Consider the following 15,561-nt stretch of genomic DNA (forward strand, 5'->3'; position numbering starts at 1 on the left):
TCGAGAGGGCAGCGCGGAAATTTCAATCTTTACCACCCCAGATGGAGCCTGCCACATTCGAATCAGGGAGACATGGCCTTCTCTCGTGCGCGCGCGCCGACCGGCCGCGTTCCGCGGCGCCCGATCGATCGGAGGTTTTACTCCCGTTGCGCGAGCCGGGGACGCCGGACGCATGCATGCAGATGCACAGGGCGCCGGCCTCGCCTATAAGTGAAACGGCACCGGCGTCCGGTCGAGCTCGTCCTGGGTCAGCACCCGCTCGAGAGTTTACTCTAGTTTCCAAGCTCCCGAGGCGTAGGAAATCAGAGGTGACTGGCCTACTACGTACGAGGTTACGAGGGGGAGGGGATAACCGGAGATGGTGATCGATAAGCGGAGCGTGCACCGCGCCGCGCTGGTCCTGCTGCTGGTCTGCGTCGCGGCGCGGGTTGTCTCGGCCGTCGGCGATGGTGAGAGCCCCCTGAACTGAAGCTGATGCATTATTAGTTGTTCCTCGCTGCATGACTGATCAGCACGTCAACGTAGCGGCATTGTATTGTTGCTGTTGCCGGTGGCGCCGAGCTCTGGTAGCTGCGCTAGCACGAGGCCTTCTTTAGTTGCACTGGCATTGTGTTAAGATGTGGTTAGTTGTTCGATCATTGTTGCTGATATTGTCACTAATCTTTTAAGTTGTTTATTTTAGTCATTTAGTGAAAGTAGCAACATCATTACCCGCACAGAATATGGTGCAGCTAGTGTTGGTTTAAGTTAGAGAAGCATTTACGTGGCCATAAGAACTTAGAAGAAGCTTCAGTCACGACAAAAACTGGCTCTTCCTCAGGGAAATACAAATGTCTTGGTCATGCAAGAAATTCCTCGTTGTTACATTGATAATTCGCAGGGGCGAAGGTAGGTAATGTGTAGGGGGTGCTAATGCACCATCCCAAAAAAAATGTAAAAACAGTGAGATTGATTAGAATTTCACCATATATATGTACCCCTAGTAGACATGTTTATGCACCCACAAGGCAATTACACCATCCTCTAATTTGCTCTAACTTCGCCACTGATAATTCGGTTGAAGTGCATCTGGTGACAATAATAAGGTGCAAATTAGAGTTACAAATGAGAGAAATGGGCTGTGCTTGAAACATTTTTTTCTTACTTAAGCCGCAAATTAACACACGATAGACAAGAAAAAGTTGCACCATATACATTCGCATTCTTTGATAAATTAGTAATCTTCTTGCGTCGGTTCATGTAGCTGAAGTGTCAGTTATTAAAAAAATCCTAACGTGTTGACTTGTCAGTTAATGTTCCCAATGAAATCAGGGTTCTGCCGTCTCACGTGCGTAGGAATATGTAGGGTCATGTTTAGTTTCACCAAATTTCTAACTTTGACATTATGCAAAAAGAAGATTTCCCATCACATCAAATTTGCGGTACATGCATGGAGTACTAAATATTGACGAAATCAAAAACTAATTGCACAGTTTGATTGTACTTTGCGAGACGAACGTTTTGAGCCTAATTAGTCAACGATTGGACAATTATTACCAAATAAAAACAAAATACTACAGTGCGCTACAGTTACCTCTGTTCCCGACGGCGCCGATTCAGGCCAGCAACTAAACACGGCCTAGGTCAGAGAAGCAGCACGTTCTGTTTGACTAGCACTAGTATTTTACAAAAGCAGAATCTCATCATGCATGATCTGGTTGCCTCCTTATCTTTTACGATCTTGCAACGGTCCGTGATGGGATGGGATGGGGTTTTGTTTTAGGTGATCACCACATGCACGCATCTGCATTGTGTTGGCTTGCTGAAACTTTTCCTGTTTTTGTGCCGATATGCTTGCTGATGCTGAATAATCATGCTTGGGACAATGCATGTTAACCTACATGAAGTCATCATGAGCAACATGTAGAGTATAATCAGCATATGAATCACAAACTGGTTCATCGTAACCGTGTTAGTTACATGCAGATGACTACTCCACATTCCTCTATCTCTGAGACTCTGACTCAGCATGCCATGCCACCGTGATGCCCTGCGCAGGTCCTCTGTTGAACGGCAACTTCGAGGATCCGCCGAACCAGTCCCAGATGAGCGGCTCGGTGGTGACGGGGGAGCACGCGATCTCCTACTGGAGGACGTCCGGTCACATCGAGCTCATCTGCTCCGGCCAGAAGCAGGGGGACATGGTCCTGACGGTGCCGGACGGCGCTCACGCCCTGCGGCTGGGCAACGGCGCCTCCATCCAGCAACAGATCAGCCTCACGCCGGGCTTGTACTACTCCCTCACCTTCAGCGCGTCGCGCACCTGCTCCCAGGACGAGATGCTCAACGTGACGGCCGCCCCCGTGTCCGCCGGAGGCTCCCCGGCCCAGACCGGCGAGCTCCCCATCCAGACGGTGTACACCAGCAGCGGCTGGGACGCCTACTCCTGGGCCTTCAAGGCGGAGGCCGGCTTCGTGTCCATCATCATCACCCACAACTGCGGCGAACAGGAAGATCCCGCGTGCGGCCCCATCGTCGACGCCTTCGCCATCAAGACGCTCAGCCAGCCTGAGGCCACTCCGGGCAACATGCTGAGGAACGGGGACTTCGAGGAGGGCCCGTACATCCCGCCGGAGTCGCCGTGGGGAGTGATGGTGCCGCCGATGGACGAGGACGACGTCTCCCCGCTGCCCGGGTGGAAGATCATGTCGTACAAGAAGTCCGTCAAGTACGTCGACTCGGCGCACTTCGCGGTGCCGCGCGGCGCGCGCGCCGTGGAGCTGGTGTCCGGCGTGGAGACCGCGCTGCTGCAGGAGGTGTACACCACCGTGGAAGGGAGCTGGTACAGGCTGGAGTTCTCGGCCGGGGACGCCGCCAACGGGTGCGGCGCGTCGCCGTCGTATGACGATGGTTCCTCGTCGCCCGGGATGAAGGTGAAGGCGTACGCGGGGCCGAGCGAAACCACTGTAGACATCGATTTCCGCGGCGCCGGCGGTTCCAAGCGCGGGAAGATCGAGTTCAGGGCGGCCGCGAGCCCCACCAGGGTGGTGTTCCTCAGCTTGGGCTACCACACCAAGTCCGACAACAGCGGCACGCTCTGCGGGCCCGTCGTAGACGACGTCTCGCTCGTCCCCATACCGCCGCCGAATGCTCGCCGGCTGCTTCTCTAGGTGTAACATAAAAAATAAAAAAATAAAATAAAAACTTGCTTTACGGTTACGGCCGGCTATACTCATGCTGCGTCTTTTTTGTAGAAGAAAGTACACATGCTGCTTGGGTGATATGGATAGTGTGACTGTGCTGGTTTACTGGCCCATTTTGGCTTACCCTTTTGTACTACTACATTTATTCACTTTCCCATTTTGGCTATTTGAGAAAACAAAATGCGTACACTGAATTAAGCTGTTTTCATAAATAAAATGGTTTAATAAAATCCAAACTCATTCTTCCATGGCCCTATGCCGGCATGCCGCTATCCCACTCCCACCCAGTGCATGGATTAAAGCGTATAGGGAATTTTCTGTCAAAGTGAGCCTAGCGTTGTTGCAAGGGTTTCTACTAGCTAGCTACTAGGGTACTTCTCTATCCCATAAAAATTGTGATCCTAACATTTAAATTTTATCCCACAAAGGGTACCACTATAAATAAACATATAGGATCCTACCTAGGTGTTTTTTATCCCAACCACTAAAAAACACTAGGCTAACTTTTTGTAAGGCTATTTGGTCATTTACCAATTGCATTGGTATACCTCCTAACTTAATTAAATGACTCTCTTTGACTTTGTACAAGAACGAAGTATGATAGAATATCAGTCGCTAACTAACCGCCCATTCTTTCTCGGCCTGGTAATGGGTTGGGTTAAAATGATTTAAGTTCTCAAGTAGGTATACAATGGTTGAGTGGGAATGAGTATATATTTTCAATGGGTTAGTTTGGGTTTAATAGAAAGTTAAGTTGTGTTGCCGTATTGGTTTCCTTTTTTCTTGGTTTGAATGGGTTGAAGCCAATAGAAAAGTGGGTCCGATTGGGTTCATTTTTCCTAGGTTTGAATGGATTGAACCCATGACGACTTAATGTTGGATGTTCTATTCCCCTAAAAAAAGATATTGGATAGGTACACATGTATGTTGGTCTCAAATGGGTAGAGACTAGAGAGTATTAAATAGTATAGCCAGTCCGTTAATTTGTTATGAGATCCACATGTTTAACTAGAGGTGATAATTGGCATGATATAGCTTCTTATTAAATTAAATAATAAATTTAAGTCAATTTTGCTAATTTTTTTAGGAAAACAAGTCCGAGTTTGATGTGGGGCATATATGTTGTTTTTGCCGTGCAAATTAGCACATAGTAGCTTTATGTCACTTTGAATTATTTCCAATAAATTTTAGTTAATTTCGCTAAAACTTTAAGGTGTGAATATAAGCTTTTAGTTTTAGGGCTCCCGACTTTTGACATGAGATCCACATGCAGATCTTGCCACATTAATTGATACAAAGTATATCCGAGGACCAAAAGACCCTAGGGTTTTTAGGCTAGAAAATTGTGCCCACAAACATCCTATGGCCATGCCAATACTTTTTACTGCGAAAATAACTTAACTGAATAAACCAGACCAGGCTCAAACCCACTTTTTTTTTGTTTGTGCTTCATTGTCCACTGATAGTTGCAAGTTGAGCCAAGACTAGTGGGCTCGGGCTGGACAAAACATGCTCATGTCTAGCACAATGTAGATTCATGTCGTCACATTGAATCATATCCAATAAGTTTGGATCATTGTTGTTAAAAATTTAAGATGTGAACACCAGATCCTAGTTCTAGGTCTGGCTCTGATGTGGAGCTCACATGTTCATCATGCAGTGCCAATTGGCTCGAAGTAGCTCCCTGATGTAGTACAACAAATTTATTAAAATTTTAAGGCATGAACACGAAACTTTAGTTTTAGGATCTGGCTTTGATATTGATCCGCATATTTTTATTTATATGCAATATATCTTTTTTTATGCAAATTCTCATGAGTTTTACTAGTTGATAGGTTGGATTGAGTTGAGTTAAAACACTAAAGTTTTGGGTTCCCCGCCCAAAAAAAAACAAAATAAAATTTTGGGTGGATAAAATAGTTAATTTACTGTGGGTTGAATTGGAGGGCAAGTTTTAACCCATTTTAGCTGGGCTAATCGTTCCGTTACCTGTGACTGTAAGGCTGTGACTAGTTTCGCTACCACATGGACCGAACTCGAGGCTGTGATTAGCAGCGCAAATAACTGGTGGCGCGTCGAGCAGTCTGCACTTCGCCGGCAAGGCCGGCGCCTTGGGATTACCCCGAGCTCTGAAATGGCCATAAATAACTCCGTGATTCTGGACGGCCATGTGAGCACGCGGAGTATGAAGCACGCCGTCCCCAGTCACCACCCGGCTGAGGAGGTCGAACGGCTATTCCTTTCAGACACCGCGCTTCAGGTGTCAGGACCGCCGACGATGCCCTGCGAACCACCTCGTTCGTGGAAGCCCCCGCGGATCCGGCGCACGTTTCGCTCTGTCGGCCTGATGAAGACGCGCCTTGGCCAACATGGCTGCCATGATTGGCGGTTCCAACGACGAGACAGAGTTCTCGACGCCGCACGTCCCCCTATAAGTGCAAAACTGCAAAGTAGCCTGAAGCCATCGACACGAACCACTGCGTGTTCATAGGTTCCTGACGTATCTGAGTTGCATTCGAGCGGGTCGGTTGTTTCTTGAGTCGGAGAAGGTAGACGATGGGAAGAGGAAGCGAGACAGTGCTGAATGCACGTCGAGCTGCGCTGTTCTTGATCGTCTGTTTGGCGGCTCGAGCAGCTTCGGCAATCCAGGATGGTGAGAACTTTCTTCATGCTGTGAAGTGTGAACTACTAGGATGTCTCTGAACAGAGCTATTGATAGTCACTCGCAGTGATGTGCCATGATTTTGTACTCAGTACGCTTGAAGCAGTTTGTAGCTTTTGTTTGTTTGATTTTTTTTTCGAGCTATTTTTTTTGTTTTTTTAACTGAAACTGGAGGGCTCTCATCTCCTGCAGTCCGATCCATTTCTAACAATGCTAGTTCAGAGTCGGCGCGTGGCCTACTGGCGTGTCATCGCCAAGCTGTTTGATAAGCAGGCATGAGCTCTGAAATGTCAGTTCTAACTACGCGGTTCAATGGTTCATGCTCAGGCCTGCTGCCGAACGGCAACTTCGAGGAGGCGCCGCCCAAGTCGCAGCTCAACGGCACAAGGGTGATGGGGCGCTACGCGATACCGCACTGGGAGATCTCGGGGTACGTGGAGTACATCGGATCGGGCCAGAAGCAGGGTGACATGCTCCTGCCGGTGCCGGAGGGCGCCTACGCCGTGCGGCTGGGGAACGAGGCCTCCATCCAGCAGCGTCTCGCCCTGACGCAGGGCGCGCACTACTCCATCACCTTCAGCGCGGCGCGCACCTGCGCGCAGGCCGAGCAGCTCAACGTCACGGTCGCCCCCGAGTCGGACATACTCCCCATCCAGACGGTCTACAGCAGCAGCGGCTGGGACTCCTACTCCTGGGCCTTCAAGGCCACGGGCAGCGTCGTGTCGCTCATCGTCCACAACCCCGGTGTCGCCGAGGACGCAGCCTGCGGCCCCCTCATCGACTTGTTCGCCATTAAGACCCTGCCGACTCCTCAGAGCAGCAAGAGTAAGAATTCTAGCTAACACCTTTCAAATCGAAGCCCCCATGGCCACAGGCGCTCCACCGCGAAACACTGACGAATGACTCACTTGTTGCAGATAATATGCTGAAGAATGGGGACTTCGAGGAGGGCCCGTACATCTTCCCCAACGCGCGGTGGGGCGTGCTGGTGCCGCCGATGGACGAGGACGACTACTCGCCGCTGTCCCCGTGGATGATCCTGTCGTCCACCAAGTCGGTGAAGTACGTGGACGCGCCGCACCACGTCGTGCCGCACGGTGCCCGCGCCGTGGAGCTGGTGTCCGGCATGGAGACAGCGCTGGTGCAGAACGTGACCACCGTTCCCGGACTGCCGTACATGCTTCAGTTCTCGGTCGGGGACGCCGGCAACGGCTGCGTGGGCTCCATGTCTGTCCAGGCGTACGCCGCGAGCCGGAGCGTGAAGGTGCCGTACCAGTCCCAGGGCAAGGGCGGCTACAAGCGCGGCGCGCTGGACTTCACGGCGACCGCGGACCAGACGCGGGTGGTATTCGTCAGCATGGGCTACATCATGAAGCCCGACGGCACGCTCTGCGGACCCGTCGTCGACGACGTCTCGCTAGTCTGCACGCGAAACCGTCCTGCTCGCCGCTTGCTTCTGTGATGCTACTGACAAGATTCATTCATGGGTTAATGTGAATGGCTGTGAGTGTGCTCGAACTCGAATGCTCGGGCTTCATTAAATCTAGGTAGATTCCACGGTCATCATATGTATTTGCATCTCTGTTTTATTTTTCTTAGCCAAATGTACTTGCTTCGTTCTCGTTGTATAAACTATGCTTCGACGAGTGTCCATGGTCCATCAAACCATGTTACTGCTACAATCTTAATTAGCTTTGTACTAACTAAATTACTTATTTTCATGTGCTCTCTTTTTTCATTTTCTAATAATCCAAATACCCACATTGAACTCTGGCACTCTGCAATATCTTGTTTGTGATGACTTTATCAATTACTTTGGAAAAAAAAAATCTATACTCCATTTCGGTTTTGGTGATTAATAAGCAAAAGTTATTGTAACTAACGTGTGTTTTGTAGAAACGCTGTTTTCGGTGAGCCACAATGATGACCACATGGTATTCTTAGCCTGGATTTGAGATTCTAAGTACCGGACACAAAGGATATTCACAAAGGCTAAGATGACTAAATGCCACTTGGCCTGGCAGGATTTTTTCTCTAGCAATTATATCTGACAAAAGGAAAGCAATTTGAACTTACTTGAGAAGATAGCAGAAAACTGACTAGGGTTTGGGATTTTGATCATGAACGACAAGTGGCATGAATACAAACAAAGATCATCAAGGACGTGATTGGATGGCGTACGTGGATGAGGCAGGTTGGGCACCGGAGCTGGGCCAAGCGTGGCCATGCTCAATGGACGCGGGTAGCCTTGTTTACTTTGCATCATCGCGCGGTCCAGATTCGACGCACTAGTGATGGGCTTCTCTACCTGAAACTCACGTGTTTCAGGGGCAGAAAACACGCACGTGTTTCCTGCATGGAAAACACACAGAAAAGATCCGGTAAAAATTTAAGTGTTTCACGTAAAAAAAACATACGATTCTATGTACCATGTATCCAATTGTACTTGTTGTAATCTGAGTACAAATCTGTGTTAAAAAGGCCAAAAAACAGGGTAGATCTGTTCTAGTTGTAGTTGTTTGCTGTTGTAGCCCATAAACCTGCAAAAAAAAAAGCCCAAACCCATCAGCCCGATAGGAAACAACTTAGTCCATTAAAACACCCACTAACTTGGTGGAGAAGCAAACGCACACAGAAATAGATCGACCGATCTGTTCGTGAGGAGGAGCTCTACTCTCCTCACGCACAGTAGGGCAAAAAGGGGAGAAACCAGATCAAAGCATGAGGGAACGTGGGAAATCTCAAGATCCAAGGAGGCAAGACTCACCTCAACATCAATCAAGGTCAGTACAACATCCATCCATCCATCTGCTGAGTTAGATCCCTGCAATATGGCATCATCAAACAAGTCATGGTCTGAAATCAATTTGTGCAAACAATTTTTCCTTCTTTAGATTGTAATTCAGCAGATAAAAAGAGTAGAATGGTGGTTACATTACCTTTTTGAACAATCTTTGATAATCCCTAGACTGGACACATGTTTTAGTGTACTCTGCTACTTCCAGTTCTTAGATCCTTGCAATCAGTGCTCTGCAAAACTGTCCCTGCAACAGATCAAATTACACATGTCAGTATCTCTGCTTGCTCAGCTCAGCTCAGCTCTTGATAAAAACAGATTTCAAAATATGGAGGACACCTCACAACAAAATCCCAGTACAGTTGAAGGGATCAACAAGTGGCAACAAGCACTGGAGAAGATGACTCAGATGAACCAGGTACTAGTTCTCTTCACATAAGGCAATGGCCATCCATTTGTTCAATTGGATACATGGTACACAGAATGCATCTTCTAATATGAATTTGTAAAATTATGTACTTTTCTCCATGATCTGCTACAAATGCAGAAACAATAATTAATCACATCTAGTTTTTGAATGAAGCAGAACAGGCTGTACATGACAACAAGCAGATTCGATGACTATGCAACATTATCCAACTCAATTAACACTGAAGCTATGATGACAGCACACTCAGATCATTTACAGATACTTGGAGGCACAACTAGTTCAAGTCACCTTTTCAACCCATACACAATCAAAAAGGTGAGCAAATCATTGCTGAGATTGATAGAATCTGAACAGATACATGTTCTTAAAAGAACAGAAATTTATTTCCATACAGGGTGGCTTGACTGAGCTTATGCTTGAGCAAATTATGAGCTCACAAGAAGACATTGATCACATAGAAAGGGGTACCATGCAGGTACATAATTACAAAACAAACATGTTCAAAATTACTAGTGCTACATTGTGTAATCTCAGCTTAGAACAAGTGTAATTTCTAAAATAATTATTACAGGTACATGAAGCAACACAAGGATCGTTAACAGGCATGCTAATTGCAAATGACATGAATGCTTTTGAAGAAACCTTAGCACCCCAACCAGATTCATCAATATCAGACTCAAGGATGGCATACCAGGTACATGTCTATAAACACAACAATTTGCCACATATACATCAGCAAAATTGCTTGAATACAAGTAATGCACTACAGCCATCAAACAAAGAAGAATTGACTTATCTGTGTACAACACAAGATTTTGGTGGTCACTATGATGAAGAAATACCAAGCTTTCTCCAAGACATACCTGAAAATGAAAATCATCATTGGCAAATTGACATATTCAACAACATGCACATTGATGAGGTAAACAGAAAAAATAATTATTCTTTTCTACACCTATTTCAGTGCGCAGTGAATGTTTGCAAATGCAAAACACCAATGATCTGAAAAACTACACACTGCTAATAACATATTTACATGAACAGGAACTCACAGCGTCAGAAAATGGCTTCAGCAGCATCAATGCACCAATATCAAGAACCACAGAGGCTGCGTCAACTGCAACAGAAGATGAACACAATTCCAATGACAACCAATTCCTAACAGAAGAGGAGATTGATGAATTCATCATCGCAGAGCAGGTTGTTGCATCCGAAGGAAATAATGGGCCCATCGACAACGCATACACACCTCAGCCGCTATAAAAGTTTGAGAGTAGAGCAGCTGCCGAACACTTCTGCAGGTTCTATGCTTTTCTGGCTGGCTTCAAATTTGCTGTAAACATTCAATGAGGACAACAGCTAAGAAGAGAGACAACGAGATTATAAAAGTAGAACTGAAATGCACCCATTCAGGCAAAGCACATCTGAAAGGTCCTTGTTTGGTTTTGGTAATTGAGTGACAACTTAGGTGGACTAATTGTGTTTATATGAGATATACAGGTAATTGGTCCACAGGTACATATGTGTGAGCAACATATGCCATAAAGGTGAAAATAGCTTGAAGATGTTGCAAAGCTCACACATGTGAAGATGAAGGAGCTCATTGCACATGAGACATGACATTGAGTCATGTGATCAAGGTGGAGAAGATCAAGACAAGACTTGGCTTGATGGACCGGTTGCAAGCGTAAAGGGAAACTCGAAGGCTTTGGAGTGATGGACCGCGTGGCGGTGAAGCTTGAGCAAGACTTGGTGCCGATGGACGATGGCAACAGTGAAGAGCAAGTAAAGTCAAGATCGATGAACCAATATGATCACGTGATGATATGAAGTGGATCATATCATTGTTGATCGTGTCGGTGCATGTGTTGCATCGACATTGGAGGAGATGGAATGGAATGCGCAAGGCAAAGGTATAACATAGGGCATTTCATTTTACCGGTCATAGGTGTGTAGAGAAGTATATGACCGGGTTTAGGATAGATGGCCGTACTATTAAGAGGGGCAAACTTGTTTTGCATATTGGTCATCTAGTGCCACTCGAGTGATCTAACTTTGCATCGTCGCTAGGATCGAGTGGCGTGGCAAGTTGAGTGGCTAACATCCTTTGGGAAATGATTGTGAAAAGCTAACACACATACACATGGTGGTGTACACTTGGTGGTGTTGGCACATCTACAAAGGAGGTGGTGTTTGCAGGGTTGAGATGGGATTCGGCTCTTTTGGGAAAATGGAATGCCTATTTTCTATTGCGCTGAATGCAAATTCTTGTGGTTGGCATATTAGAGCAAGGGTGAAGAAGTTAGAAGTGAAATGGAGTTGGTAGAAATGATGCTGGCGTTGGTCTACTGACCGAACGCTGGGTCACGCAGCGAGTCCCAGCGACCGGACACTGAAAGGCTACGTCCGATCACACTGACGAATCTGCACAATACCGAGGGTATTGCATCGGACGCTGGTCTGTGTCCAGTCAAGGTGGACCGGACGCGTCCGGTCGAAGAAATACGCCTCGGGGAGCTTACTGGAAACGACCGAACACTGGGGTTGCTGCGTCCGGTCAGTTGAAGCTGCTACGTCCGGTCAGGTCAAGTGACCGTTGGAATTGGGACACGTGGCCGTCTGCGAGCGACCGGACGCTGAGGTCTAGCGTCCGGTCAACACGACCGGAGCGTCCGGTCGGCCCGATTTTTACCTAGTGAAGGGGTAACGGCTAGTTTAGCCCTTGGGGCGGCTATAAATAGAAGTGGCCTTCGGCCATGGCTGGTAGAGAGCACCTCAAGGGACTTAGTGTCCATGCTTGTGAGTGCTTGGGAGCCCTCCATCTCACACATACTTGATAGTGATCATCCGATTATGTGAGTGAGTGATTATAGTGCGATTGCATCGTGAGGTTGCATCGAGTGGCACTAGGTGATCGAGTTGCAAGCCGGTGGTGCTTGTTACTGTTGGAGGTTGCCACCTCCTAGACGGCTTGGTGGTGGTCTCCGTCGAAGCCCGCAAGAAGCTTATGCGGCGCTCCGGAGAAGAGCTTGTGAGGGGCATTGTGCTCGCCCCGCGGGAGCCGCGAAGAGCAACTTTAGTAAAGTGTGTCATTGAGCTACCCTCACTTCTGGGGTAGGTTCTTGCAGAGCCTGACGTGCGGGCTTGGCGGGTGATGCCAATTAGCCGCCGAACCACCAAGTGAGCGGTCAACACAACGGGGACTAGCGTGTTGGCAAACACGTGAACCTCGGAAGAAAAATCATCGTGTCAACCTTGTTCTTCCCGTTGGTTTGCATTCCCGTTACACAAGCTTGCAATTACTTTTATATACATTGAGCTTGTGTTGTTGCTTTAATAATTAGTTAGCTTACATAGCTTGCTAATTATCTTCTTGCTTGTGTAGCATAGAAGTAGCTCCCTTGCGTGGCTAATTTAGTTTGTGTAACCTTGTTAGTCACATTGCTTAGTTTGTGTAGCTAAGTAATTGCGCTCTCTAATTTGGCATTGGTTGCCTTGTTATTGAGCATTGCTAGTGAGCTTAGTTGGCTTTGTGCTTTTGCTTACTAGCATGTGTAGGAGCTCACTTGTTGCTTAAAGTACTAGTGGCATAGGTTTGTGTGACCTTGCTCCTAAAATTAGTTAGGTGAGCTCTAGCTAGCCCGGCACCTTTGTTGCTTGATTGTATCTTTGCAATGTGCTAGTGAACATAGATAGAAGGGAGTAGTCTTGGCTAGACCGATAGTTTTAATTTTGCACTTATTTTGGTTAGCCAACATGATTAAGTTTTAAAAAGGACTATTCACCCCCCCCCCCCCCCTCTAGTCGCCATCTCGACCCTTTCAACATCAACAAAAGTCCACTGAAGAAGAAGAAGCAGAGGTAGATAAGCAGATTGGAAAGAAGACATCAGCCAAAAGGAACACCAGTGTCCAGGGAAAATTAGAGTGTACTTGTACAATAACACTGAGGGAGGAACGGGCAAGAGGTCCATGGTTCATAATGCATCAAGATTTGGATCACAACCATGAACTACGACCTGGAGACTGGGACACACTATTCTCAGAGCACAAATACATGACTGATATGGAGAAGGGGCTGATTAGGACGCTAAATGACAACAACATCCCGACAAGACAAATGGTGAGCATACTGTCATACCTCAGAGGAGGACCCATAGCCCTGCCGATGAAGAAGAAGGACATCAACAACTTCAGGACAAAAATCAACAGAGAGATCAAGGCCTCAGACATGACAAAGGTGCTAGATTACTTTAGAAAGAGGCAGACTGAAGATCCGTCCTTCTTCTACAAGCTAGACCTGGATGAAGAAAGGAGAGTCAGAAACCTGTTTTGGGCAGACGGTTGCTCAATCGAGTATTACAAAGAGTATGGTGAATGTATAAGCTTCGACACCACCTTCATGACAAACAGATACAACCTTCCCTTCTCACCATTCGTGGGCATAACGGGGCACGCACAAAGTTGTTTGTTTGGCTGTGCCTTCCTGCATGATGAGACAATAGAAACTTTTCTGTGGGTCTTTGAAACATTCTTGGAAGCGATGGGAGGGAAGCACCCAGTGACGGTAATAACTGACCAGGACAAAGCGATGAAATCTGCAATTCAGCTAGTATTTAGCAATGCAACTCATAGAAATTGTCTGTTCCATATCAAGAGCAAGTGTTACAATAGAAACACAAAGGTCTTCTCACAACATGAAGGCCTATATGAGGATTTTGAGGATATAATAAACAATAGCCTCACAATTGAAGAGTTTGAAACATTGTGGGTGAAGATGATCGAAGACAAGAATCTGCAGAATAACAAGTACATGACTAAAATGTGGCAAACGAGGCACAGGTTCATTCCTGTCTACTTCAAGCATGACTTCTTCCCATTCATCTAAACCACATCCAGAAGCGAGTCCATGAACTCGAGGATGAAGGACAAAGTTGGGCCGACATATAGCATGATGGGCTTCATACGAGAATACGACCGTATCATTGAAACAATCAACAAAAACGAGAGGCTAGAAGAAAGCTACAGCAACCAGAAAACACCCAAGGAATTCATTTTTGGGTACACAATTGAACAGCAAGCTGCTGAGCTATACAATCGGAACATATTCAGGAAGTTCCAGGTACAGCTAAAGGCAACAGCAAGGTTAAGCTACAAGGAGACTGAGGAAGGGAAAACTTTTGAGGTCTGGCCCAAGAGCAACCAAATCCACAATGTGCACAGAATCAGGAGATATACAGTTCAGACTGATCTGATAGAGGGAAATGAAGAATTCAGCTGCATCTGTGCAAAGTTCAGCAAAGATGGAATTCTTTGCTCACATATTCTAAAAGTGATCATTGAGAAGAAAATAAGCACAATTCCAGAAAAATACATAAAGGATAGGTGGAGAAAGAAGAGCATAAGAGTGCATGTTAGAAGAGAGCAAGAGGAGACCCTTGCAACAAGTGCATTACTGAGGTTCAATGTGCTGTCCAGGAAGTCAGCAATCTTGAATTCAAAAGGATCAAAAACTGAGAAATCAATAGAGTACCTCTTGTCCAAGTTCAGCAAGCTGGATGTCAAACTGGATGTGCTTTTTGGCACCCAGCAGACAATTGATGGTAACAATCAGCAACAAGGTCATGAGGAAGGACACAGCAGGCAACAAGAACAAGTGATGGAAGATGGCTATAGTATGGCGGATCCAGAAGAAAGTGATGAATCAAAGACAGACATTCAGGGGCCAGAAAGAATAAAGACAAAGGGAAGGCCAGAAATCCCAAAGAGATTCAGGACAAGAATAGAATATTTTGAGAGGAAAAGGTTGGAGCAAGAGAAGAAGAAGTAGGCAGCTGAAGAAAAGAAGAAGGCAGCTAAAGAAAGGAAGGCGACTGAAGAAAGAAAGAAGGCGACCGTAGAAAGAAAGATGGCAACTGCGCAAAGAAAGATGGCGGCTGCAGAAAGAAAGAAAAATAAGAAACCCAAAGACAAGGACAGTACAACAGGTAACCCTGCACTACAAAATTACACAATGATTTGAAACCAAAAACTACAACTTAAATGCATTTACAACCAATTATTATTCACAGGATCCCCAGTGAAGCCTCAGAAAAAGAGAAGAAAGGAGATAACAGCAGCTCCAACAGAACCAAGTTCATCATGATGATTACATAGAAGGACTTGATGTCAATTGTATTGGCAAAATTATTTATGTCATTCTTGTAATCAGTAGGATATTCTAAAAATCTACTTTAAATTATGCCTGGACCTCTAATTGCAAATGATGAGAACTACAATTACAGTACCAAGTACTAGCAATTTACAGTAAGCGTTTTTGCAATTTATAAACTAGCATTTGCAGTACCTGTACAAACTTCATCATATGGCACTACACTTCAGCATACGATCTTGGGACAAGCACCACCATATCCTATAGCAAAATTCTTGCACTTGTCTTTGCTATAATAGGTTAGTAGACTAAAATAGATTTGACAAAAAAAACCCAAGAA

The 15,561-nt window shown here is 46.2% G+C and overlaps 4 protein-coding genes across 4 annotated transcripts; all 4 read left to right on the plus strand.

Annotated features, from left to right (window-relative positions):
• The first annotated feature begins 287 nt into the window (after positions 1-287).
• Positions 288-3,213, plus strand: LOC136494522 (protein DUF642 L-GALACTONO-1,4-LACTONE-RESPONSIVE GENE 1-like). The gene is made up of 2 exons (XM_066490674.1): positions 288-449; positions 2,038-3,213. Exons 1-2 carry the CDS (start codon positions 359-361, stop codon positions 3,147-3,149), a joined length of 1,203 nt encoding a protein of 400 aa, XP_066346771.1. The 5' UTR covers positions 288-358; the 3' UTR covers positions 3,150-3,213.
• Positions 3,214-5,676: 2,463 nt separating this feature from the next.
• On the plus strand, positions 5,677-7,433 carry LOC136494258 (BIIDXI-like protein At5g11420). Its single transcript, XM_066490431.1, has 3 exons — positions 5,677-5,835; positions 6,172-6,669; positions 6,762-7,433. Exons 1-3 carry the CDS (start codon positions 5,739-5,741, stop codon positions 7,304-7,306), a joined length of 1,140 nt encoding a protein of 379 aa, XP_066346528.1. The 5' UTR covers positions 5,677-5,738; the 3' UTR covers positions 7,307-7,433.
• A 5,694-nt stretch (positions 7,434-13,127) lies between these two features.
• On the plus strand, positions 13,128-13,958 carry LOC136492023 (protein FAR1-RELATED SEQUENCE 5-like). The gene has a single exon (XM_066488185.1). The coding sequence runs from the start codon at positions 13,128-13,130 to the stop codon at positions 13,956-13,958; it is 831 nt and encodes a 276-aa protein (XP_066344282.1).
• A 21-nt stretch (positions 13,959-13,979) lies between these two features.
• On the plus strand, positions 13,980-14,900 carry LOC136492024 (protein FAR1-RELATED SEQUENCE 9-like). The gene has a single exon (XM_066488186.1). It carries the CDS (start codon positions 13,980-13,982, stop codon positions 14,898-14,900), a length of 921 nt encoding a protein of 306 aa, XP_066344283.1.
• Positions 14,901-15,561: the final 661 nt, after the last annotated feature.

Source organism: Miscanthus floridulus, chromosome 11 (assembly GCF_019320115.1).
Source record: "Miscanthus floridulus cultivar M001 chromosome 11, ASM1932011v1, whole genome shotgun sequence".
NCBI classification, from domain to species: Eukaryota; Viridiplantae; Streptophyta; class Magnoliopsida; order Poales; family Poaceae; genus Miscanthus; species Miscanthus floridulus.